The sequence below is a fragment of the Perca flavescens genome, chromosome 11, assembly GCF_004354835.1.
Source record: "Perca flavescens isolate YP-PL-M2 chromosome 11, PFLA_1.0, whole genome shotgun sequence".
Taxonomy (NCBI): domain Eukaryota; kingdom Metazoa; phylum Chordata; class Actinopteri; order Perciformes; family Percidae; genus Perca; species Perca flavescens.
The window spans coordinates 1,512,356-1,537,758 of NC_041341.1; the positions used below are offsets into that span (position 1 = coordinate 1,512,356).

General features: G+C 42.0%; 1 protein-coding gene across 1 annotated transcript; it reads left to right on the top strand.

The window, feature by feature from the left end:
* The first annotated feature begins 5,522 nt into the window (after window positions 1-5,522).
* Window positions 5,523-6,488, top strand: LOC114564209 (olfactory receptor 51L1-like). Its single transcript, XM_028591450.1, has one exon. The coding sequence runs from the start codon at window positions 5,523-5,525 to the stop codon at window positions 6,486-6,488; it is 966 nt and encodes a 321-aa protein (XP_028447251.1).
* Window positions 6,489-25,403: the final 18,915 nt, after the last annotated feature.

The window sequence follows — 25,403 nt, forward strand, 5'->3', positions numbered from 1 at the left end:
TTCTTCTCCGGAGTTGCCCAGGGTGTGAGGCGCCGGGCGGGTGTGGGGATACTAACAAGCCCCCGGCTGAGCGCCGCTACGTTGGAGTTTACCCCGGTGGACGAGAGGGTCGCCTCCCTACGCCTGCGGGTTGAGGGGGGGAAAACTCTGACTGTTGTTTGTGAATATGCACCAAACAGGAGTTCGGAGTATTCGGCCTTCTTGGAGATCTTGAGTGGACTCCTGCATGGGGCGCCAGTGGGGAACTCCATTGTTCTGCTGGGGGACTTCAACGCACACGTGGGTAATGATGGAGACACCTGGAGAGGCGTGATTGGGAGGAACGGCCTCCCTGATCTAAACCAGAGTGGTTGTTTGTTGTTCTGTGCTAGTCATGGATTGTTTATAATGAACACCATGTTCGAACATAGGGATGCTCATAAGTGTACCTGGTACCAGAGCACCCTAGGCCGAAGGTCAATGATCGATTTTGTAATCGTTTCATCAGATCTGAGGCCGTATGTTTTGGACACTCGGGTGAAGAGAGGGGCAGAGCTGTCAACCGATCACCATCTGGTGGTGAGTTGGGTCAGGGGGTGGGGGAAGACTCTGGATAGACCTGGTAAGCCCAAACGTGTAGTGCGGGTAAATTGGGAACGTCTGGAGGAGGCCCCTGTCTGACAGACTTTCAACTCACACCTCCGGCGGAGCTTTTCGTGCATCCCTGTGGAGGCTGGGGGCATTGAACCCGAGTGGACAATGTTCAAAGTTTCCATTGCTGAAGCTGCGGCGAGGAGCTGTGGTCTTAGGTGCCTCAAGGGGCGGTAACCCACGAACACCGTGGTGGACACCGGTGGTCAGGGAAGCTGTCCGACAGAAGAAGGAGTCTTTCCGGGATATGTTATCTCGGAGGACTCCGGAGGCAGTTGCAGGGTACCGAAGGGCCCGAAGGGCTGCAGCCTCGGCCGTGACAGAGGCAAAGCAGCGGGTGTGGGAGAAGTTTGGAGAAGACATGGAGAAGGACTTTCGGTCGGCACCAAAGTGCTTCTGGAAAACTGTTCACCACCTCAGGAGGGGGAAGCGGGGAACCATCCAAGCTGTGTACAGTAAGGATGGGACACTGTTGACCTCAACTGAGGAGGTAATAGGGCGGTGGAAGGAGCACTTTGAGGAACTCCTGAATCCGACTAATACGCCCTCTATGTTAGAGGCAGAGCTGGAGGATGATGGGGGATTGTCGTCGATTTCCCAGGCGGAAGTCACTGATGTAGTCAAACAACTCCACAGTGGCAAAGCCCCGGGGATTGATGAGATCCGTCCAGAAATGCTCAAGGCTCTGGGTGTGGAGGGGCTGTCTTGGTTGACACGACTCTTCAACATTGCGTGGAAGTCTGGAACAGTGCCAAAGGAGTGGCAGACTGGGGTGGTGGTTCCCCTTTTTAAAAAGGGGGACCAGAGGGTGTGTGCCAATTACAGGGGTATCACACTTCTCAGCCTCCCTGGTAAAGTCTACTCCAAGGTGCTGGAAAGGAGGGTTCGGCCAATAGTCGAACCTCGGGTTGATTAGGAACAATGCGGATTCCGTCCTGGTCATGGAACAACGGACCAGCTCTTCACTCTTGCAAGGATCCTGGAGGGAGCCTGGGAGTATGCCCAACCGGTCTACATGTGTTTTGTGGATTTGGAGAAGGCGTATGACCAGGTCCCCCGGATACTGTGGGAGGTGCTGCGGGAGTATGGGGTGAGGGGGTCTCTACTCAGGGCCATCCAATCTCTGTACGACCAAAGCGAGAGCTGTGTCCGGGTTCTCGGCAGTAAGTCGGACTCGTTTCAGGTGAGGGTTGGCCTCCGCCAGGGCTGCGCTTTGTCACCAATCCTGTTTGTAATATTTATGGACAGGATATCGAGGCGTAGTCGGGGTGGGGAGGGGTTGCAGTTCGGTGGGCTGGGGATCTCATCGCTGCTCTTTGCAGATGATGTGGTCCTGATGGCATCATCGGCCTGTGACCTTCAGCACTCACTGGGTCGGTTCGCAGCCGAATGTGAAGCGGTTGGGATGAGGATCAGCACCTCTAAATCGGAGGCCATGGTTCTCAGCAGGAAACCGATGGAGTGCCTACTCCAGGTAGGGAATGAGTCCTTACCCCAAGTAAAGGGGTGTTTGTTCGCGAGTGAGGGGACAATGGAGCGGGAGATTGGTCAGAGAATCGGCGCAGCGGGTGCGGTATTACATTAAATCTATCGCACCGTTGACGAAAAGAGAGCTGAGCCAGAAGGCAAAGCTCTCGATCTACCGGTCAGTTTTCGTTCCTACCCTCACCTATGGTCATGAAGGCTGGGTCATGACCGAAAGAACGAGATCCAGGGTACAACCGGCCGAAATGGGTTTCCTCAGGAGGGTGGCTGGCGTCTCCCTTAGAGATAGGGTGAGAAGCTCAGTCATCCGTGAGGAGCTCAGAGTAGAGCCGCTGCTCCTTTGCGTCGAAAGGAGCCAGTTGAGGTGGTTCGGGCATCTGGTAAGGATGCCCCCTGGGCGCCTCCCTAGGGAGGTGTTCCAGGCACGTCCAGCTGGGAGGAGGCCTCGGGGAAGACCCAGGACTAGGTGGAGGGATTATATCTCCAACCTGGCCTGGGAACGCCTCGGGATCCCCCTGTCGGAGTTGGTTAATGTTGCTCGGGAAATGGAAGTTTGGGGTCCCCTGCTGGAGCTGCTCCCCCCGCGACCCGACACTGGATAAGCGGACGAAGATGGATGGATTTTGTCAACACAGAGTCCCTAATTTATGGAAACAATCAATAATTATTCCAATCACAAAAAGCAAACACCCAAAAATTCTAAATGACTATAGGCCGGTGGCTCTAACTTCATTAGTGATGAAGTCTTTTGAAAAAATTATAAAGAAAGAACTGCTGGGAAAAATGTAACATCTTCTCGACCCCTTGCAGTTTGCATATAGAACAGGATGTGACTATAACTTTGCTTAACCTCATATACAAGCACTTAGAGGGAAATAAAAACCATGCTAGACTGCTTTTTGCAGATTTCTCGTCTGCCTTCAACACTATCCAGCCCCATTTATTGGTGCAGAAGCTCATAAAAAATGTTGGGCTAAATTACAACTTGGTTGGCTGGATTTTGGATTTTCTTACAAATAGGACACAGAGAGTAAGAGTAAATGGACATCTGTCTGGAATTTCAGTGACATCAACCGGCACCCCTCAAGGTTGTGTTCTCTCTCCTCTTCTGTACATTATGTACACAAATGATTGTCGGAGTGAACTAACCAATAACTATATTTTAAAGTTTGCAGATGACACAGTCATAGTAGGTTTACTGGACAACAATGAAACAACTTACGGCCCGATACTACCTTATTTTTTAACCTGGCGTAAAGAAGCTTTTTTTGGGCCTTAATGTTACAAAGACAAAGGAAATGTGCATTGATTTTAGACATCACCATCCCACTCTTGAAAAAACAATTATAGATGGAAAGGAGGTTGAATTTGTTGAGTCGTACAAGTATTTGGGAATCATTATTGATAACAAGTTGACCTTTGATCTGAACACAGACATGCTGAATAAGAAAAGTCAGCAACGTCTCTGTCTGAGAAAGTTAGCTAAGTTTCAAGTAGACAAATCCCTGATGACATTGTTTTATAAATCTTTTATTGAGTCCATTTTTACTTTTTCATGTATTTGCTGGTATGCTTCTCTTAGTTTAAAACAGAAGAACACATTATCAATGGTAAATAAAGTTAGCAGCAAAATTATCGGGATTCAACAGGAAAACTAAATTAACTGTACAATAGACATGTACTGAAAAAGGCGTAATCCATCATGTCTTGTAGTTCTCACCCCCTGCATGCAAAATTTAAGATGTTGCTTTCTGGTTCCCGCCTTAATCAGCCATACGTCAAAACAAATAGATAGAAATTTTCCTTTGTACCCTCTGCTATATCTTTGATAAATTCTGAAAAAAAATGTAACATCTGCACTGAATTGAAATTTGAATTTAAATGTTAGTGGTATTAATATATCAATTTGTCGGATGTGTATTGTAAATTTTAATGATGTTGAATGTTTTTGTTGTCATGTATTGTTTGGGTACTACTTTGCTACTGCAGCAAAATTAATTGCCCCTCGGGGACAAATAAAGGTCTTGAACTTGAACTTGAACATATTCTTCAAAAATGTTTAGAATCATTCACTGAAACAACCAAGCAGGCCTGCTTATTTCTTCGTTCAAATGTTCTTCAAAACTTTTTGACAGCGTGTAGGTTGCTAGCTTTAAGGTGTGTTGTTTCCCATAGAGATTTCGAAACCGCAACTGTTATGTCCCATCCCTTTCTGCCTGCTGTGGCATCATTTGCCTCCTCCTGCAGGAGTTGGTAGTCTGGCAGGGTCAATAAGGTAATAGGCTGACACCTGTTCAGGTCTCAATCTAGGCCTCAATTTATAGTCTATATCTACCAGACCTGTCTCATTTCTGCCATTTTTGTTGCAGTCAACATTAATCCACACGTTTGTTACTCATCCATACACTCCACTCACCACTTAGTGGATTATATTCGGGTTAAGGCAATACCCTGATTTCTCCAATGTCATGTTAAAACCTTACCGCGGTTAAAATTGGAGTTCTCATAAGCCGGATAACAGACCTAGAAAACCCCTTCAGTAAATGGAGTATCCCTGCATGTAAACACCTTAACCGGAGTATAGACTGGTTAAGCGCCTGCGCATGCTCCAACTGCCCCTCCCCTCTCACACATATCTTCCCTCTCTCTCCCCTTTCATGATGTCATGGTGATTAAAGGCGGAAGTGCCCAAATAATAATCTTACTAAAAAAATAAGTATATCTCCTTGGCATTTGCAATCTGGGCGCGATTTAGCAACATACAACAAACACAGTAATCAGTGTGTGACACACACCATTCCTCCCTTTGGACCCTGTGTGTATAGGTTGCTGCTCTCAATGTGACAGCAAAACAGCATAAAAGTTCAGCTGCTGCCTCAGTCTGCTGTAGGTCAGGGGAGGGTGCTGTGTATTACTCTGTGTTTACATACACTGATGCAAAGACCGTTTTTTCTAAATATCTTCATGAATGTATTAACTGAAAAGACCACATGAATAACATAATCACTATATACAGTATATTGTATTGGCTGATAACTACTGATTTCTCAGCTATTAGAGGACACAAAACTATTAACTATGAAAACCTTTTAGATTGCAATTCACTTGTGGAAAAGGACTTTTTTGTTAAGTTGTTTGTGCATTTAGTTAATGTAACACTGACCTTTTTTCACCCATGTGTACTTTTGAACGTATTTTTGAACTATTTGAGATGGGTTAATTATGCTGAATATTATCAGGCACAATTGTTAGAAATGTGCAAATTAAGCAACTTACATGAATGCAGGCTTATTGTTTGTTTTGTGTCTAGTGTTAAAATAGGACATTTTGATGCACACATTTTAATCTCATTTACTTTTTCCCTCCACCACTCACTTCTCTTCTTCCAGCTCTGCTGTTGTGCAGACATGAATAGCACCAACAGCCTGAATCCTTTGTATTTTCAGTTCACTCTGTTTGCAGACTTTGGGCCCCTCAGATATCTGTTCTTCAGTCTGTGTCTGTTGCTCTACATGACTGTTGTCTCTGCTAACATTGTCATTATTCTGACAGTCTGTCTGGAGAAGTCTCTGCATCAGCCCATGTATATTTTTATCTGCTGTCTGTCTGTTAACTCTCTGTACGGCTCAGCCGGCTTCTTCCCCAGGTTTCTGATGGACATTCTGTCTGACACTCATTTAATCTCACGTCCATTATGTTTCATTCAGATATATGTTATTTACACCTATGTAGGATATGAGCTGACTATCCTTAGCATTATGGCCTATGATAGATTTGTTGCTATTTGCCATCCTTTACATTATCACAGTAAAATGACATTTAAGATGGTAACACATCTTGTGATTTTTGCCGTGCTCTACCCTGCATTTGCTATGGGTTTCATGCTGTATCTTACTGTTCGATTACCGTTGTGTGGCAATAAACTGAATCGGCTTTTCTGTTCCAACTGGCCTGTGGTTCAGCTCTCCTGTGTGGACACAACTTTGAACAACATAGTAGCTCAGTTTGTCACGATAACAACCATCTTCATCCCCCTGTTCTTTGTCCTGTACACCTATCTACGTATTCTGCTTGTCTGCAGGAGAAGCTCGTCTGAATTCAGAGGAAAGGCGTTACAGACCTGCCTGCCTCACATCGTGACATTCATGACCTATTCTTTCTCTCTCTTCTGTGAGCTGTCATTGACTCGATTTGAGGCTGATAAAATGAATCCTATCATCACAGTTGTTTTATCTTTAGAGTATCTGATGATCCCCCCCATTAATAACCCTCTAGTTTATGGCCTGAGTCTGCCTCAAATCAAAGGAGTGATATATAGATTTTTAAAAGAAGATTCCTGCCACGGAATTGTAAAACTTAACATGCACATTTAGCAAACCATATATCTCTAAGCCACAAAACATGCTTCTAGAATACGTTAAATGTATTTGTCCATATATCTTGTTTGGTATTACATTAATTTTAAGGTGGTCTATGAAAAGAAAGATGTATTCAACCTGAACCAAAAGAATGATATTAACATTGCAGATGCATGGTTCAACTAACTAAAATAAATATTTTCAACTCACATTTTGGGTTTGAATTAGTCTCAAATGTTAGATTTTTCTTCGTCCATTTCTCACACAATAAATGTAAAATCACATGTTAGTAATATACAGTTTATCATGTATGTGCTGCTTTTCCAGGCAGATTGAGGCCTTTCATATCATGTTCCCAAATGTTTCATGCAAGGACGCCTAAACTGACACATATTAGGCCAGGGACCCCCAGTTGACAAGATTTGTCCCAGGGCCACCCACCTGACAGGATGTTTCTTTTTGGATGTTTTACTACAGAAAGTCTATAAAACCCATGATAAAAAATAGTCATACATTCTGTTATTGTGTTACTTATGGATGGATCTATAGTGGAAATAATTACCACTGATGTAGAACAAATTAGAATTGATATGTGGTCAGGTGTGTTTGGTGGGAATTTGGTCTCACAGTGTTTTGGCTCTGTATGTTCCACTGTGTTTATTCTGTTTTAATATTACTTTGTGGTTTGTGGTGAACCAGTTGCCCTTTGTAATTATATTTACACTATATTTACAGAATATTATAATGATGTAGGATTTGGAATAAACAAGACAGTCTAAAGCTATGATTGTGGAATCCCATTTGTGTCAATATAATCGAACAAAACACAAGTATCAAACAAAAAACATATTCAAGAAAAATAAATCAAACTAAATCCAAAAAATGTAATCTCAAAAGTAACGGGGAAGTACAGTGTTGCAGCTGTAAGCAGTCCAACTTGTACTGCAGTTACCAAATTTAAAGTTACTTTGTGAGTCGAAATAAGTGCGTCAGTGCAGCGTTCCTAGGCTCACCCCTCTCTGTCAAAGCCCAAAAAACCCAGAGGCCTGTACTACGAAGCAAGATTTGGCGTTAACGAGGTAACTTCAGGTTCAACCCAGGGTTTTGTGTATCTCAACTGTGGATCACTTGTTACCAGGTTAACTCGGCATGGTAACTTATGGTGAACACCTCACCTGCTCGGAAGCAGGTTATGTTAGAGATTAGAGATCAACCGGTGTAAATGCACCGCCTACTGACCAATCAATACTCGATTTATAATGGCATCACCGTTCTTAGAAGATCAGGTGGAGCTTGGTGCGTGGAGAGAGAGAAGTCCACTCATAAGAGTTAAAACATTTAGAGACTGACAAGCCCGTAAACATTCCCTGATGGGTATTTTCATGAAAGATATAGATTTTCAGCGGAGGGAATTCCGTATAGGCTATTTGTCGGCTTCTTGAGCTGTATGTTGCCAATGCGCACATCGGTTTGAATTATGTTTTTATTTGCTCTTACGATCGCTTCCCACTGCCAGGGTTGCAACTGAAATAATAGGCTAAAGCAACAACAGTTTATGGGAAGCACAAGTGTAATTATGGTCAGATCATGGTCTTGACTAATGGAGAAGTGATATTGATAAGCGTTGTAATTAAGGCATTTACAGCGTCTGCTATTTTTTTGCCAGCTTTCCTTCCGGTTTTGGGAAGCAGCGACTGAATTGCGTTTTGCCTGTAAAACCGTGTCTGTGTTCTTAATATTTATGTAGAATTATAGTTTGCCTTTGTTATGTAAAACATGCGGCTCTGGTAGATGTTTGCGTTTGGTCATGCTGTGCAAACACCGCCTCTTTTATGTTAACGCGTGCGCCGCTGGATTGAGAAACCCTGGGTTGATTGAAGTAGTTGTTAACCAGCGTCGTGACACAGCTTATGCAGGACCGCGGTTGTTAGATTAGGTGAAGCCGGGTAACTGAAATAAATCCAGGACATATTGATCTTGATTTGTAGTACAGGCCTCAGGTTAACAGGTGAAGAAAACAAAATGTTATCACTTCCGCTCAAGCTGCGATGAACACGCCCACCACGTACAATATAAGTGCACAATATAATAATCAATAAATAATATAAATGAGACCATAAACAACATACAGTATGTGGCTCCTACATACAGTGCTTGGGATTGCTCTGGCTTTAATCAAGTTGCTACAGCCACTAACTGAAGGTTGTGTCTGCCAACCCACAAGCACAATCTTTCCCTAACCTTAACCAACATGCTTTTGTTGCGTAAGCGTATTGCCAGACATATCGCCACAGCGCTGCAAAAAAAGGTCTGGCTACAACACAGATACCACAGGCATCAATCTAGGCCTCACCCTATAGTCTATATCTACCAGACCTGTCTCATTGTCTGTCCCTCTCTCCTATGCTCCACATCTCTCCTGATTTGGGCTTGTTTTGCCATTTCTGTTGCAGTCAACATTAATCCACACGTTTGGTACTCATCCATACACTCCACTCACCACTCTGTGGATTATATTCGGGTTAAGGCAATACACTGATTTCTTCAACGTCATGTCAACCTTACCGCGGTTAAAAGTGTGTGACACACACCATTCCTCCCTTTGGACCCTGTGTGTACAGGTTGCTGCTCTCAGTGTGACAGCAAAACAGGATAAAAGTTCAGCTGCTGCCCCAGTCTGATGTAGCTGTGTATTCTTGTAAAACTTACATACACTGATGCAAAGACTGTTTTCTGAATATCTTCATGAATGTAGTAACTGAAAAGACCACATTAATAACCCTCTAGTTTATGGCCTGAATCTGCCTCAAATCAAAAGAGTGATTTTTAGATTTTTTAAGAAGATTCCTGCTGCAAAAATGTAAAACTTAAAATGCACATTTAGCAAACCACATATTGCTAAAATACAAAATATGCTTCTAGAATACATAAAATGTATATATGAACATAGATCTCTTTTTGTTACGAGTGACAGAACGGACCCAATTGCAGGACTCAGCTTCAACAAAAATGTTTATTTGGGAATAAAAAGGAAAGGGTAAGGGAGAGGGGACTCAGGGAGAACGGGGAGAACAAGGGTGAGGAAGCCGAGGAAGGGGCCACTGGAAGCGGGGGAGCAGAAGAGGGGAAGGCTGGAAGCAGAGTGGAGCAGGGAGCTGCGAGGAGGGGACCGGTTGGTGAGGCCAGCTGACTGGAGGCAGAATGATGGAGGTAATATGTGCAGAGAAACAGACAAAGGGAAATATGCAGGATTTCTGAAGCGCTTGGAGCTTGTATCACCAGGGTGGCAGAAACAACAATCAAGTGGAGATGGTGAGTAGATCCGGGGTTTAAATGCTGTGCTTGATTGTAGTTGATGACTGGTAGGTGTGTACGGCTGGATAAGTGATGGGGGGATGACGAGCAGGTGTGTGTAATCAGCTGGCTGGCGCGGGGAGGAGGGGAGGCGGGAAAACAAAGAGACACAGAGAGGCAGGTCCAACAGAGAGATTGACAGGAGAGCCTAAGTAGAAAACAACACAGAAACTCACAGCTAGAGGCCTGTACTGCGAATCAAGATCAACATGCCCTGGAATCTCTTTTCAGTTACTTGGCTTCACTAACCCTAACAACCGCGGCCCCGCATAAGCTGTGTCACGACGGTGGTTAACAATTAGTTCAATCAACCCAGGGTTTCTCAATCCAGCGGCGCACGCGCATACACATAAAAGAGGCGGTGTTTGCACAGCATGACCAATCACAAACATCTACCAGTGCCGCATATTTTACATAAGAAGAACAAACTAAAATTCTACATAAATATGAAGAACACAGACACGGTTTTACAGGCAAAACGCAATTCAGTCGCTGCTTCCTAAAACAGGAAGAAAAGCTGGCAAAAAAATAGCCGACGCTGTAAATGTGTAAATTACAAGACTTATCAATAGCACTTCCCCATCAGTCAGGCTCAAGATCTGACCATAATTACACACAAAATTCAAACCGATGTGCGCATTGGCAACACGGCTGAAAAAGCCGACAATTAGCATATAGGCCTACATAATTCCCTCTGCTGAAAAACAATATCTTTCATAAAAATACACATTAGGGAATGTTAATGGGGTTGTTGGTCTCTACATGTTTTAACTTTTATGTGCGCACACCTCTCTCTCTCTCTCTCTCTCTCTCTCTCTCTCTCTCTCTCTCTCTGTACACCAAGCTCCACCTGATCATCTAAGAATGGTGACGCCGTTATCAATCAAGTATTGATTAGTCAGTAGGCGGTGTTTTTACACTGGTTGATCTCTAATCTCCAACTTAACCTGCTCCCAAGCAGGTTAAGGGGGTTTTGAAACTCACATTGCGGGTTTGAATTAGTCTCAACTATTTATAAATAATTCTGTCTATTTCTCACACATTAAATATTAAAGCACATATTTTACATATATATATATATATATATATAGCAGAATATTATACGTTGTTTCTTTAGGCCGATTGAAGGCCAATTAAACTTGGGCCATTGATATCATAACCTAGAACAGTGGTTTCCAAACTTTTTCACATTCAGTAAATTACACCTAAACTGACACAAATTAGGCCATGGGACCCCATTTGACAAGATCTTTTCCTTAAGGATATTTTAATAAAATAAGTGTATGAAATCCATGATTTAAATAGTCATACATTCTGTCATGGTGTAACTAATGGATAGAATTATAGTGAAAATAATCTTTCTCCCTTTTGCTGGGGACCCCATGGAACCCCCTCAGGGACCACTTTTGGATCTCCAGAACCCACGTTGGGAACCACTGACCTAGATCAATCTAGAATTGACAGGATTTTAGGTGTGTTTGATGGGAATTTAGTCTCACAATATTTTACCTTGTTTATTCCGTTTTCATATTATTTTGTGGTTTGTTGTGATTTATTTGCCCTTTTATAATCACATTATAATGATGTAAGATATTGAATAAACAAGACGGCCTATGAGTATGGAATCACATTTGTGTCAATAAAATCAAACAAGTTAGTAAATATCAATACAAAAATAAGAATTTTTAGAAAATGTAAAACAAACTCAAGCATCAAATGTCAATTGAAAATAAAGTGAAAATACAGTACTGGGGTTTGACCTGGCTGAAATCAATTTGCATCAGCTGCTAATTGAAGGTCCGTCTACCCACAACCACAATCGTTCCCTATTATTAGCCAACATGCTTTTGTTGCATTCAGGCATGCACCGAACCCAGAGTTTGGTTCGGAATTCGGCAGAACTTTGGGCTTTTTGACGGAGTTCGGGTAATGCCGAACGTTAGAATTTTTTCCAACCGAACCGAACGCTACCAAAGAGAAGTAACAAGAGGCGAGAAAAGGAGGCTAACATGTTGAGTTTCTGCTCTTGCCAAAGAGTATAGAAGTAACAAGAGGCGAAACTCAATAGAACGTTCCATTGCAAACAAACGCACCCATGACAGAGCTGCAGCTCCACCATCTTGGACTGAACTATCTTGTTACTTCACTACTCTTTGTAGAGTTACGTGGTCCACGTAATGACGTAGTTGAAGCTTGTGAGCAGAAAAAGTGTTGTTTGGCAGTACTTTCATTCAAAAGAAGGCAATTCAAGTCGAGCTACATGTTCATTTTGCAATGCTGATTTGTCTCGTGGTGACGAGGACCCTAAACAACAACATCGCCGCTGTTAAAACATTTCCGTATGAAACATCCAAAAGAATACGAGTTGTGCATGAAGGAATCTACAGACAGCAGCCAGAATGCAGCAACTTCAGGTACGGCAAAGAAAGGACAGTCACAGCTAAAAATTTGTGTTAACCAGACAGTGCCTCTGCCGGGCTGTCAGCTGTTTTCTCGGTAGATGAGTCTCCCTACAGGGGAGTGGAGCGACCGAACGGCCGGATGCTGCTCGTTAACGTTAGGTTTCTAATTTCACCCACCCAACATGCCTTCATCATACACTGGTTAGCGAAAATTTGCAAAACAAAATTGTGGCGATAGCGATGTACTTTCCTAAGATGTGAATAGAGCGTGGGGGTAGCCTACTTTATGGGATTATAGATCTAAAAGGCTAATATTTTGGATATTGGTTGGATCTTGAGATAGGGTAAACATAGGCCTTGTCAAAAGTAGTTTTTCCCACTTGTGTGCCAGGCATAATGCTGCCTATTTTATTTATTTTTTTACAGTTAAAATAAAATAAAATGAAAAATGCACTGCTGTGGACGTTGTTTACTTCATTAATGTGTTTACTGTGTTAAGGATGGGAGTAGGGTTCGGTTCGGGGTTCGGCACAATCTTAACCAGTGGGTTCGGTATTTGGAATAACCCCAAAAATCTGGGTTTGGTGCATCCCTAGTTGCATTAGTCTAATCAGACATTGCTAGACCCATTTCCATACCACTGTGGAGTAAGGTCTGGCTACACCACGGATAAATTCTTGGACAGGGAAAAAAACGCTCTGGTTATTTGCATTTCTTTAAACCAATTACAATCGTTGTGGGAGGGGCTAAGCTTTGGATGCAGCAACAGTTTGGGGAAGGAAGTTGTTTTGGTGGAACATTTGGACCCCTCAAAAAGTAAAGGCCACATTAATTATTAAATGAAGTTAAGTGTTTTCAAAATACAGAAATGTGAGCTATTTAAATTAGCTGGATACATGGTTAAACGTTATTTGCTCTTACCAGTGTATCACTATGTGTACTTTGTCCATAGCAATCACCGGCAATCGATATGATAACATCCCAGTTAGATAGTAAATGCCGTTTACATATTTTTTTTTTTTTTTGTAAATCTTTGCAATCATTCTGCGAAATAGCCGGCCAGGCCTGCTTTATTGCACCATCCAAATTTTCTTCTAAACTTGCCACTATCAGCGTGTAGCTTTCTAGCTCGAAGGTTGTTGTTAATTTCCCTTGGCAGTGGGATTTTGAGAACAGCAAATGTACAAAACCCTCCCTTTCTGCCTGCTCTGGCTTCATTGGCCTCCTTGTACAAGAGCTGGCAGTCTCGGAGGGTCAATCGGGTAATTGTCTGGCACCTGTGTAAGCCTATCTAGGCCTTAAAGTGGTTATATGTAACTTTCAGTTGGTGTTGATTCTAATGGCCGCTTTGGACAAAAGTGGAAGTGTTTTTACCACACCTTCTGTCGTAAAGATCTTTTCTTTACGGTGCTGTAGTACCCAATTTAGATTACTGAGTTAGTGTTACGGGGAGGTCATATAGTTGAGATGAATGTTTTTCTCAGATAGAAAATCATTCCCTTACAATAAAAGAATACGTAACAGATGCATTGTTGCATTTCAAGTGTTGCATATGGTAACTAAGCCTACTTTGGATGTATTGGCCCTCATTTATCATTTTTGCGTAGAAACGGGCGTATATGTTGGCGTAAGATTATGCTTACACTCCTCTCACCGCCTGATTTATGAAGCTGTGCGTACCTTTGAAATCCAGGTGTACGCAATACCTGCCCTTGATAAATGCCGCGGCTGAAAACGGTCGTCATTAGAATAACACGCCCCAATATAGTCTGGGTTTTGAGGCCACGTCCCTACAATTCACGACATGGCGAGACGTAATCCGGCTGAGAAGCAGCAGTTTTCAGAGGTGGAGATTGAAATCCTGATTTCTCCGGTTCATTTGCATTAAAGTGTGTACTATTTGGCAGCCTTAAAACTGGTATTAAAGGCTGTAGAAAGAATACGGAATGGAAAGACATCACTGATGCGGTCAACAGTGTTGCCGTGGTAAATCGGACTCCAGCTGAAGTTTAGCCTATTTAATTTATACATCGACACATTTTTCTATAGTCCTAATAGTAATATACAGGCTTCTATTGCAATCTCTTAGGCCTACATATGGTTTACTTATATTTAAATAAACACACGGTAGCGGAGTTTATGCATTGTCTTTTATTTTACTCGTGTTTTTTTTCATGAGTCGGAAAGATCGAGGCAACAGCTGAGGGAGAGCGCTTGTCCTCCCCCTTGCTGGACCCGGTCTCCTGACAGCAGAGTGGCTGGAAAAACAAGCCAAAATAACTTGGTCAATGGCAGAAATAAATCATTCACTTGAAAGACAAACAAAAACCTGAAGAATAAATAAAAATGTTGTGCATTGTCATGTTTCCTGTATTGAATATCATTGCCAAAAATAACACTATTGGCTACCTATAGGAATAATATCCTGTCTCCTTTGTATAGCCCCCAGTTGGGGCTGTTCTGGACACTGCTCTCCAGGCATCGGGTCATCTGGCTCCATCGCTACATTTATGGCACCGTGTTTTCCTGCGAGATGTTGTACAGAACCCCCCAGGCTAAAACAATGTTGCATACCGGCGCACAGACGTCTAATTTTAGTTTGTCAGTGCGTTTTGTGGTGTTAGGAATTGTTTTTCTGTGCATTTCCACACTAACTCAAAACTTGCGTACATGTACACCACCTCCTGAGCTGGCGTAGGATTTGAGCGTGCCGTACGCCAACGTCCAAATTGATAAATCTCAAAGTCACCGTGGTTTTGGGTGTACGCCAGGTGTACGCTGGAAATTTGGTGTACACACTATTGATAAATGAGGGCCATTGTGAGCTAAAGCTGGTATCACTGTCACTGTGTTACGAGCCAAAGCATTCAAGGAACACGCCGACTTATTGGGAATTTAGCTTATTCACCGTAACCCCCAGAGTAAGACAAGTCGATACATACCCTTCTCATCTCCGTGCATGCTGTAACGCTGTCTGGCGGCTCCAGCATTAGCTTAGCCCAGCACAGATCCTGCAGGTAACTGGTTCCAACTAGCCTACTGCTCCGAATTGTGACAAAATTGACAAAATAACGCCAACATGTTCCTATTTACATGTTGTGATTTGTATAATCACAGCATGTACAAAAAACAACGTAATATGAGACACAGCCGTCTTCTAACAGTAAACAAACCGGGAACTATATTCTCAGACAGGCTTGCTGCGAGCATATCACTCCGCCCAAGTACTATATTCTTCCGCCTGAGAATATAGTTCCCGGTTTGTTTACAGTTAGAAGACGGCTGTGTCTCATGTTATGTTGTTTTTTGTACACGCTGTGACTCTATAAATCACAACATGTAAATAGGACCATGTTGGCGTTATTTTGTCACTTATTCGGAGCAGTAGGATTACTGGAACCAGTCACCTGCATGTTCTGTGCTGGCGTGATGCCGCTGGAGCCGTCAGACAGCATTACAGCACGCACAGAGATGAAAAGGGTAGGTATCGACTTACTTGGGGGGGTTACGGTGAATAAGCTAAATTCCCAATAAGTCAGCGTGTTCCTTTAAGAAATTGTTGTAGCAACCAACGTAATAAGAACTTAGATTAATATGGGGAATTGAAACCCACCTGCTTCCTTTTACCTGGCTCAAAATGCTGGATACGCTAACACAGGCTTTTTAGCTGTTATGATGAAATCTGTGACAAGTCAGAATGTGTTACTGTAGCGCTGTGTAACGGCAAATCATTCTGTGACTTCGCAGGAAAAATCAAACCTGTTCAGAGGCCTATTTATAAAATGGCGATCTTTTCAGTATTAGTCTCGTTTGCTGTTAAGGTCCTGGAAGACCATTGTTTGAAAAATGACAGCAACAGAATCTTTAAAAGGTTACATATAGCCATCCACACATTCTTCACCCATCTATTTACCACACTCAAAACTGATTCCATTAGTCACCACACCTCATGATTCTGTAAATAGTTATCTTCTTTGTTTCAGCAATAAAACCTTCTTTGGTACTTTAAGCTGAATAGTCCCTCCTCATTGTTACATTCTTTGGGCCGGTTTGTGACAATCCCGGACGAGCCCCCACTTGTCACAATCAAAATCAAAAAAACTTTTATAATACCCTCCTTAAGTTTTTTGATTACATCATACAACGCTGGTCTTTGTTCGCTAGTGTGCCCTTAATGCTATGTTTACACTTGGCCGGCTATTTTCATAAACGGACCTTTCAACCAATCCATTTTCAGAAATAACATTGTGCACAGCTGTCAGTTTTCAGAAAAGTGTTTGTTTACACATACCTGTGTATATATGCCGTTAATGCAGTCAAGAGCATGCCAAACCTGTAGGTGGCAGTGTAACGAGAAGCTCACGTTAGCCAATCAGAATCACGAAAATAGCAACAACAGCAACGAATCACTTCCTCTTTCTCTCTCTCGGCTGCCTAAACCTCCGTTTGTCTCAGTTTACATGCAAACGTGCAAACAAAGATTTCAAAAATCTCCACTCTGGCCGGAGTTTTTAGAAAGACTCGGTTTCAGAGGAGAATTCTACAAACGAAAGGAAATGTCTCTGTTTGTAAAAATAACCATGTACATGTATACAGTGTCTAAGTGAAATCCTCCAGTAACGACTGTAGTAAATGGGCAAGTATGTGAACAATTCCTTTCATGATGCATGATGATCCTTGAAAGTCTGGGCTTGGGTATACTGATGCATCACAACATAGAAATATTTTATCAGTGTGTGACACGCCGTACCTCATTTTGGACCCTATGTGTACAGTCGGCAGCTCTCAGTGTGACAGCAAAACAAGATAAAAGTTCAGCAGTTGCCTCAGTCTGCTGTAGATCAGGGAAGGGTGCTGTGTATTTTTCTGAGACCTAGATTTACATACACTAATGTAACGACTGTTTTCTGAATGTCTTTATCCACAACTTATATAAATACTAAATACTAAATATTGCGTTGACTGATATACAGTATGTACTGATTATCTCAGCTCAATATAGGATATCAAAGTGGACAACTTCCATGAACTGTAACAATTTATTTGCAATTGCAAAGTTTTAACTCGTGGAAATATTTTGAAACTCTATCATCTGTGAGCCTTGTTAATCTGGACATAACTCTTCATTCATTCATTAAACTGAAATATTGTTCAATGACAAATGAGAGGTTGCTACCGAAACATGGCTGTGCCATGAAGAATATGTTAGTCTAAATGCGTCCTCTCCTTCCTGTCATATTAATACTAATTTTCCTCTAGGCTTCTTTGACTCAAGCCTGTTAGTTAGTCCTAAACCTACACTAAATTATAACTCATTTGAAAGCCTTGTTCTTAATCTTTCACATCCAACTTCAAAAACATTACAGCTAATTATTTGTGTTGTTGTTGTTGACCGTGCTCCAAATCCGTATTCTAAATTTGTATCTGAATTCTCTGAAATCTTAAATCAAATTAATTATTGTAGGTGGCTTAAATATCCATGTGCACGTTGATAATGGCAGCCTTAGCATTGCTTTTATCTCACTACTAGATTAAATTGGTTTCAGTCAGTGTGCATGAGGCCACTCACTGTTCTAACCACACCCTCGACCTTGTGCTGGCATATATATTAAAATTGAAGATTTGATTCTGTGGGATTTAGTATCCCACAGAATACTATGTTTCGAATTGTTTGGCTACAGATCTTCTGCAGATTGTAAACACGTCTCTTCTTTCAGGTATCTTCCCACAGGCCCTGAAAACTGCAGTCATAAAGCCACTCTTAAAAAAGAACAATCTAGACACGTCACTAATGAGCAACTATAGGCCGATATCAAACCTTCCATTTTTAAGTAAAATCATTGAAAAAACGGTTTCTCTGCAACTCAACCTTTTCTTGTCACTAAACAACAGTTTTGATGCCTTCCAGTCGGGTTTTTGACCACATCACAGCACCGAGACAGCTCTTGCTAAAGTCTTTAATGACATCCACTTAAAGACAGATAGTGGCAAAATTTCAGTTTTAGTATTACTTCTTCCCTGCATTTGATACGGTCGACCATGACATATTACTAGACCGATTGGAAAACTGGGTTGGCATTTCTGGCTCTGTACTAAAGTGGTTTGAGTCTTATTTAAAGAATAGGAACTACTTTGTGTCTATAGGGAATTATACATCTGAGCATACAAATATGACGTGCGGAGTTCCCCAAGGCTCAGTTCTGGGGCCTATCCTGTTTAATATCTACATGCTTCCACTGGCTAAAATTATGGAAAACAATAAAATAAGCTACCATAGTTATGCGGATGACACATAAATTTATATAACCTTATCGCCAGGACTATAGTCCAATACAACAACTGACTAAGTGCATTGAACAAATTAACAACAGGATGTGCCAGAATTTTCTTAAATTAAATGACGAAAAAACTGAGGTGGTTGTTTTTGGAGCAAAAGCGGAACGATTAAAAGTCAGCAATCAGCTTCAAACGACAATGTTAAAAACAACAGACAAAGCCAGAAATCATAGTGTAGTCATGGACTCAGACCTGAATTTTAACAGCCACATTAAGACAATTACAAAGTCATCCTATTACCACCTTAAAAATATATCAAGGGTTAAAGGACTTATGTCTCAGCAGGATTTGGAAAAACTTGTCCATGCTTTTATCTTCAGTAGACTTGACTACTGCAACGGTGTCTTTACAGGTCTCCCTAAAAAATCAATCAGACAGCTGCAGCTGATTCAGAACGCTGCTGCCCGAGTTCTCACTAAGACCAAGAAAGTGGATCACATCACTCCAGTACTGAAGTCTCTACACTGGCTTCCAGTGCCTCAAAGAATTGATTTCAAAATACTTTTGCTGGTTTATAAATCACTAAACCGTTTAGGGCCAAAATACATTTGTGATCTGCTACTACACTATGACCCACCCAGACCTCGTCGTCTGGGACAGGATTACTTGTTGTCCCCAGAGTCAGAAGTCAACAGGGGGAAGCAAAATTCAGTTTTTACGCTACACATATCTGAAATAAACTCCCAGAAAACTGCAGGTCCGCAGCAACTCTCAGTTCTTTCAAATCAAAGCGGAAGACCTTTCTTTTTGATGTTGCCTTTCTTTAAATAACTGTTCATTTGTTATACTGAAGTGGCATTGATGACACTGTATGACATTCTATAACTGCTCTTTAATGTTTAATTTCTTACACTGTAACTTTTATTTACGTATTTTATCTCTCAGTTCTTATACTGCACTGTCAATTTTATTCTTGTCTTTTATCTAGTGGTATTTAAGAGGCGGTCTGCGAGTCTGCTATTAAGAGTGATCTGCGAGTCCGTTCCGGGTTTTTGACAAGGTTTACCGAAGAAAATAACTTAGCCTTGTGGTGACGATCACATTGAAAAATAAATAACAGTAATCTCTTATACTGCACTGTAACTTTTATTCTTGTTTTTAATGTTTTTAAATTGTTTTAAATTGTTTTCTAACTACTCTTACTCTTACTTTAATGTTTTATGTAAATCAATTTGAATTGCCCTGTTGCTGAAATGTCCTATACAAATAAAGCTGCATTGCCTTGCCTTGCCTATATTATCAGAACATTCTTTATAACTTTTGAATTCTTAATTCCCGAATATACACCATTAGGTAAAAGTTTCTACACTAGTTGTCTATCTGATAGTGCTTTAGCTAAATGTATGGAAGTAATTCCAACGGCATTTAATTCAGTGCCATGCCTTAATATAACAGAGGATTCCATTGTTAATATCAATGTTTTAGTACAGGTTGATAGCATCTTTTCATATACCCTTAAAAAGAATGTGATAGCAAACAAAACCTATGGACAGCTACATTTTCAGAAGCATATTTTGTGACTAAAAGCTTCACTCAGTCGTGCTGTGTCTTAAACTTTCACAGCAGGAGTCTTCTTCAAAAATATAAGTTTCACTCCTTTGATTTGAGGCAGATTCAGGCCATATATATATATATATATATATATATATATATATATATATATATATATATATATATATATATTAATGTGCTGGAGTGGTTTCCTTTCCCTCCAGCAGGAGGCGTTGTAGTTGTTGCTAGTGTTATGTTTAACCTTTATTAGCATGAGAGTTAGAAACACAGCACATGTTGAAATATGGCTGACAGCAGAATCCACTTCTGACGCTATCTACATCCAACCCTTCTTTGTTGTCTTACAGAAAGCATTGCTTGTGAGTATTTTATGTTTAATATGAGTCTTGAAGACAATATTCGTGAACATTTATGTTAAACAAGATTATATTTGATAGTTTTAGTTTTGATGAATGTTAGCCAGAGTTTGCATAGATACATGTGAACATACATTAAAATACGTTCTACATGCTGTATATTTGTTTCTTTTTGTAGTTTCACTCTGTCGGTAATTCAAAGATACGTCAATAAAAGGACATCACACCTGTCAATTGTCGAGGAGTTTATCTATCTGCATAGCTGTATCTGAGCCTAACAGTGTGGGCAGAATAGTGAAAAAGCACCTATCTTCGCGACTTGTTGTCGCGTTGTCGCGTTGTTGCATAATCAACAATGTCAGAAGAATGGGGAGAAAGCGCAGCGTCCGTCTGCTCCAAGAAATCGCATCACTCCAAGAGCTCTAAAGGTTCAGTTAAATCATCTGCCAGTATAGCTGCTCTCAATGCTCGAGCTAAAGCTGAAGCAGCTCGTACAAGAGCAGAATTTGCAAAAATGGAAATTTAAATGAAAGTTAAGAAAGCGGAGCTTAAAGTAGAAGAGGTGCGTCTGGATGACACACTACAGGCACTTCAACAGCAGTGTGATGCAGAAGCCACACAAGCTGAGGAGTATGTCTGTGAGAAAGCGACCACTGATCTTGAAGAAGAATCTGCATTGGGGCCCGTGAAGGTAGATTCCACAGAACGCACTCGCGACTATGTAAAACACCAAATGATCCTTAAAGCAGATTCAAGTCCATTTGGCAACACTGAGCACAATGATACTCTAGCAACAACTGTCCCATACGGGCCACCAAAACAAGAACAAGGCCAGTCTACGGACACGGAGTACGTCAATCTACCACCGAGTGCAGACAAACGCAAAGATGTTCCCCAACTTTCCCAAAGCATTCCTGTGCGGAAACTTTCATTTGGAGCATTACCGACACATGAAATTACGGGACACACTCCACAACATGGCAATATGACTGATATAGCCAGGTTTCTAGCACGACGTGATTTGCTCACTGGTGGCCTCAGAAAGTTCAGTGACATGCCAGGTGACTATTGGGGATGGAAATCTTCATTTAACAATGTTATTGAGGATTTGAACCTGTCTGCTTGCGAAGAATTTGACTTGTTGATCAAATGGCTCAGAGCAGAGTCCGTTCAATATGCAAAACGTCTGAGAGCAGTGTATATTAACAGACCCTCTGAAGGATTGGGCAAAGTATGGGAAAGACTGAATGAGTGCTACAGCTCCCCTGAAGCCCTGGAGAAGGTGCTACTCGACAGACTTGAGCGTTTTCCGAGAATCTCCAACAAAGACCCATACCTCTTGAGAGAACTTCAGGATCTTCTCCTAGAGATAGAGGCTGCAAAGGAAGAAGGCTATATCCCAGGCCTACTGTACTTCGACACTGCAAGGGGAATTCATCCTGTTGTGGAGAAGTTACCCTTCGGTTTGCAAGAAAAGTGGATGACGTATGGGTCTAAATACAAAGAGGAGCATTCTGTATCGTTTCCACCATTCTCAGCATTTGTCGCCTTTATTAGCAGGGAATCAAAAATGCGCAACGACCCAAGCTTTAAGCATTCAATGCAACCCGGTTTTGTACCCAATAAGATGAGGTTTCAGGACAAGCAGAGTAAGAGAGAAGCAATCTCAGTCATCCAGACCGAAGTGGTCAGCACTGAGCCAAATGCAACTGCAGGAACAAACATCCATGACCCAAATAAAGAATGCCCAATCCACAAGAAACCTCACGCGCTTAAAAAATGCAGAGCTTTCAGAGAAATGCCTTTGGAGGAGCGTAAGGTCTATTTGAAGAGGAATCTGATATGTTTCCGATGTTGCGCATCCACCAATCATCAGGCAAAAATGTGTAAAGACGAGACCTTTTGTGCAGAATGTAACTCCAACTCACACATTACTGCTCTTCATCCTGGTCCTGCACCTTGGGCAACCACCACAGCGCCTGCTTCCGACAACGGCGGGGAGTGCAATACAGTTTTACCTACGGCCACGTCTACATGTACGCAAGTCTGTGGGAGTGAAGTTGAAAGTCACTCTGTGGCAAGATCAGTCCTGTATTCATTTATCCACAGGGCTCCCCTGAGAAGAAACTCAAAACCTATGCTATTTTGGACGACCAAAGCAACAGGTCACTTGCCAGATCTTCAATCTTCGATACATTTGGCATCACCAAAGTCTGCTTCCTGTACAAGCTGAGAACCTGTGCAGGCCTTGAAGAAGCTACGGGGAGGAGAGCATACAACTTCATCGTCGATAGCAAGTCACCAGAGGTTTGGACTCGAGTCATGTGACTTGGACTCGAGTCAGACTCGAGTCATGAATTTGATGACTTCAGACTTGACTCGACAAAATGTACAAAGACTTGCAACTCAACTTGGACTTTAACATCAATGACTCGTGACTTTACTTGGACTTGCGCCTTTTGACTCGAGAAGACTTGCTACTTCCCATGAAAACTGGGGGAAAAATTTTTCACACGGCCGCGCCGCTCTCAGTTTATCTGCTTCTGTGAAAAAAATGTGCACCACCTGTATGCATGCAGAGAGCACGCGCACTGCCTGCACGACATCCAATCACTGTAGTCCCACGTTGTTTTGATTTGACAGCATCTAAGCAGGGACATTGCAAGACAACCAATGAAGCGCAACAAGCAACAACGCGCCAGTTGGCAAAATGATACCGAAGATAGTTTTGTTTGGCTATAACAATTACGAGGTAGTCGCCAAAAAACGAGTTGCAATTTGCAAAACATGCGGGTCGAAGATTACAGACGGAGCTGCCACAACGTCCAACTTTGTTCGACACCTGAAGTTGCACAAAGAAAGGTAAGTTTTGAACGAATGCTAAGCACCTTATCGGATGTACCGTACCTTAATAGCTGCTGCACGTTTACTGTATCAACGAGACAGTAAATAACGTGTACAATATACAGTATATAATAAAATAATAACGATTATAGTAGTAATGTTCAGAGATGCAATAGATTATTATAGTGCAGTTCTTAACTAATGGGAATATTGTTTAGCTTATTTTTGGTTTAATTTGGTTTACTTTAGTTATTTAATTTATTCAATTATTTTGTTTTGCTATACTTTTCATTCCAACTTGCCATGGTCCCCCTAGCACCCCCTCGCGGCACCCAGGGGTCCCCGTCCCCACTTTGAAAACCACTGCTATAAAGCATATGACTTCAGTTTCTTGAGGGAAAGGGCTTTCTTATGACTTTTGAAGCAGTGAAAATATTCTTAATATTGCATACACTGAAACTGAAATGTATTATCGTACCGTAGTGTACAATATAGACAATGAATATTAACACAACAACATTGATATGAGTAAAGAGTAGTTTTAAATAAATGTGTGGAAAGGATTTTCTGACATCTGTTTCATATTCTTCTCTGTTACAGGTATGAAGAATACCAGATGAACAAAAGCATCGTAGATGAATCACAACAGCCTTCAATCTCACAATTCCTGGACGCTCGTGTAGGGCGTTACAGCATGAGCCACCCACAGCAGAAGGCCATCTCCAATTCGATACTGTCTGACTTGATTATTGATTGCAATTTCCCTGTCCCTTGTCTATTTTGGAAAATAATAGCTTTTGTCACTTTCTGGCTGTGGACAGCAAGTATACCCGAACGCTGACCACAAAAACAGAGAGCCTTGCAAGAAACAGCACCTGCAGTGTTTTGCACACACATTGCAGCTGGTTGTGGGAGACGATTTGAAAGAAACAAAAGCGGCATGTCCTTCTCTCTCCAAGTTATCAAAACTTAGCTCCACACAAGCACAATGTTTAAAGACATCTTCAATGGTGAATTTGGGGAGCACAGAGGCATCCCTGCTGCAGTGAGTACGAGGTGGAATTCCACACTGCGGCAGGTGAAAGCAGTCCTTCATTGTGATCAGCAAAAGCTCTGCACAGTTCTGGAGAAGGCCGGGCATAAAGAACTGTAATTTACACCACGAGAGTGGAATCTGCTGAAGGAGTTGGTGGACATCTTGAAACTGTTCGGAGAAGCAACTGATTTGACACAGGGGGAGAAAGTCATTACAATCAGTGCAGTTGTTCCATCCGTCTTGTCCCTCAATCACCATCTTGAGAAGCTGAAGCCTCAAGTTTGTTTCCTGAGCAGCCTGGTCAGAGGTCTGCAGGCATCCCTGAAAAACAGATTTCTTGGGATCTTCATTAATGTGAAAATGGCCCAGTCTGAAGAAGGGATCACTGCCCCATTTTCAGACACAATCTACCTGAAAGCAGCTGCCTTGGATCCAGCCTTTTGTCTGCTGTGGATTGAGCCCCATGTGCTGGTCAACCGTGACATCAAGGCAGAGGTGGCACAACGAGTTAAAGGTAAATATTATTGACTTGCAATGCAACTTAAATGCAACGTAAAATAATTTGATCTTAATCTGATCTAGGATCTAATGTGATATTAATCTGACTTTAACAATAATAAAAATGTTCAGTCTTGCACAGTATCATCTACATTAGTAATGGTAATAAGGGCTCTTTTGTTTCTGCTGTTGTGACACATTTTTTTTTTAGAATTGATCCTGCAAGATGCTGCAGAGACGGAGCAACCTGTGCCTGTGCCAGTGCCTGCTGAAGAAGAACTAGAGGACATGGAAGGAGAAGGGCTGTTTGCTGCATACCATAAGAGGCAGAAAAGGGATGTTGGGACCCCACCAGCAGTACAGCTAAGTCACTACATTGACATGGCCGAAGGACAGAATGCCCTTTTGTTCTGGGCACTGAACAGTAAGACTCTTCCTTCACTCTTTTAAGTAGCCATCCGAGTCTTGGCAGTGCCTGCTTCTAGTGCTCCAGTGGAGCGAGTTTTCAGCCATGGTGGCATCATTCTGCGTCCCCATCGTGCACAAATGACTGACAGACTTTTGGCCAATTTGATCTTTTGCAAATGCAATT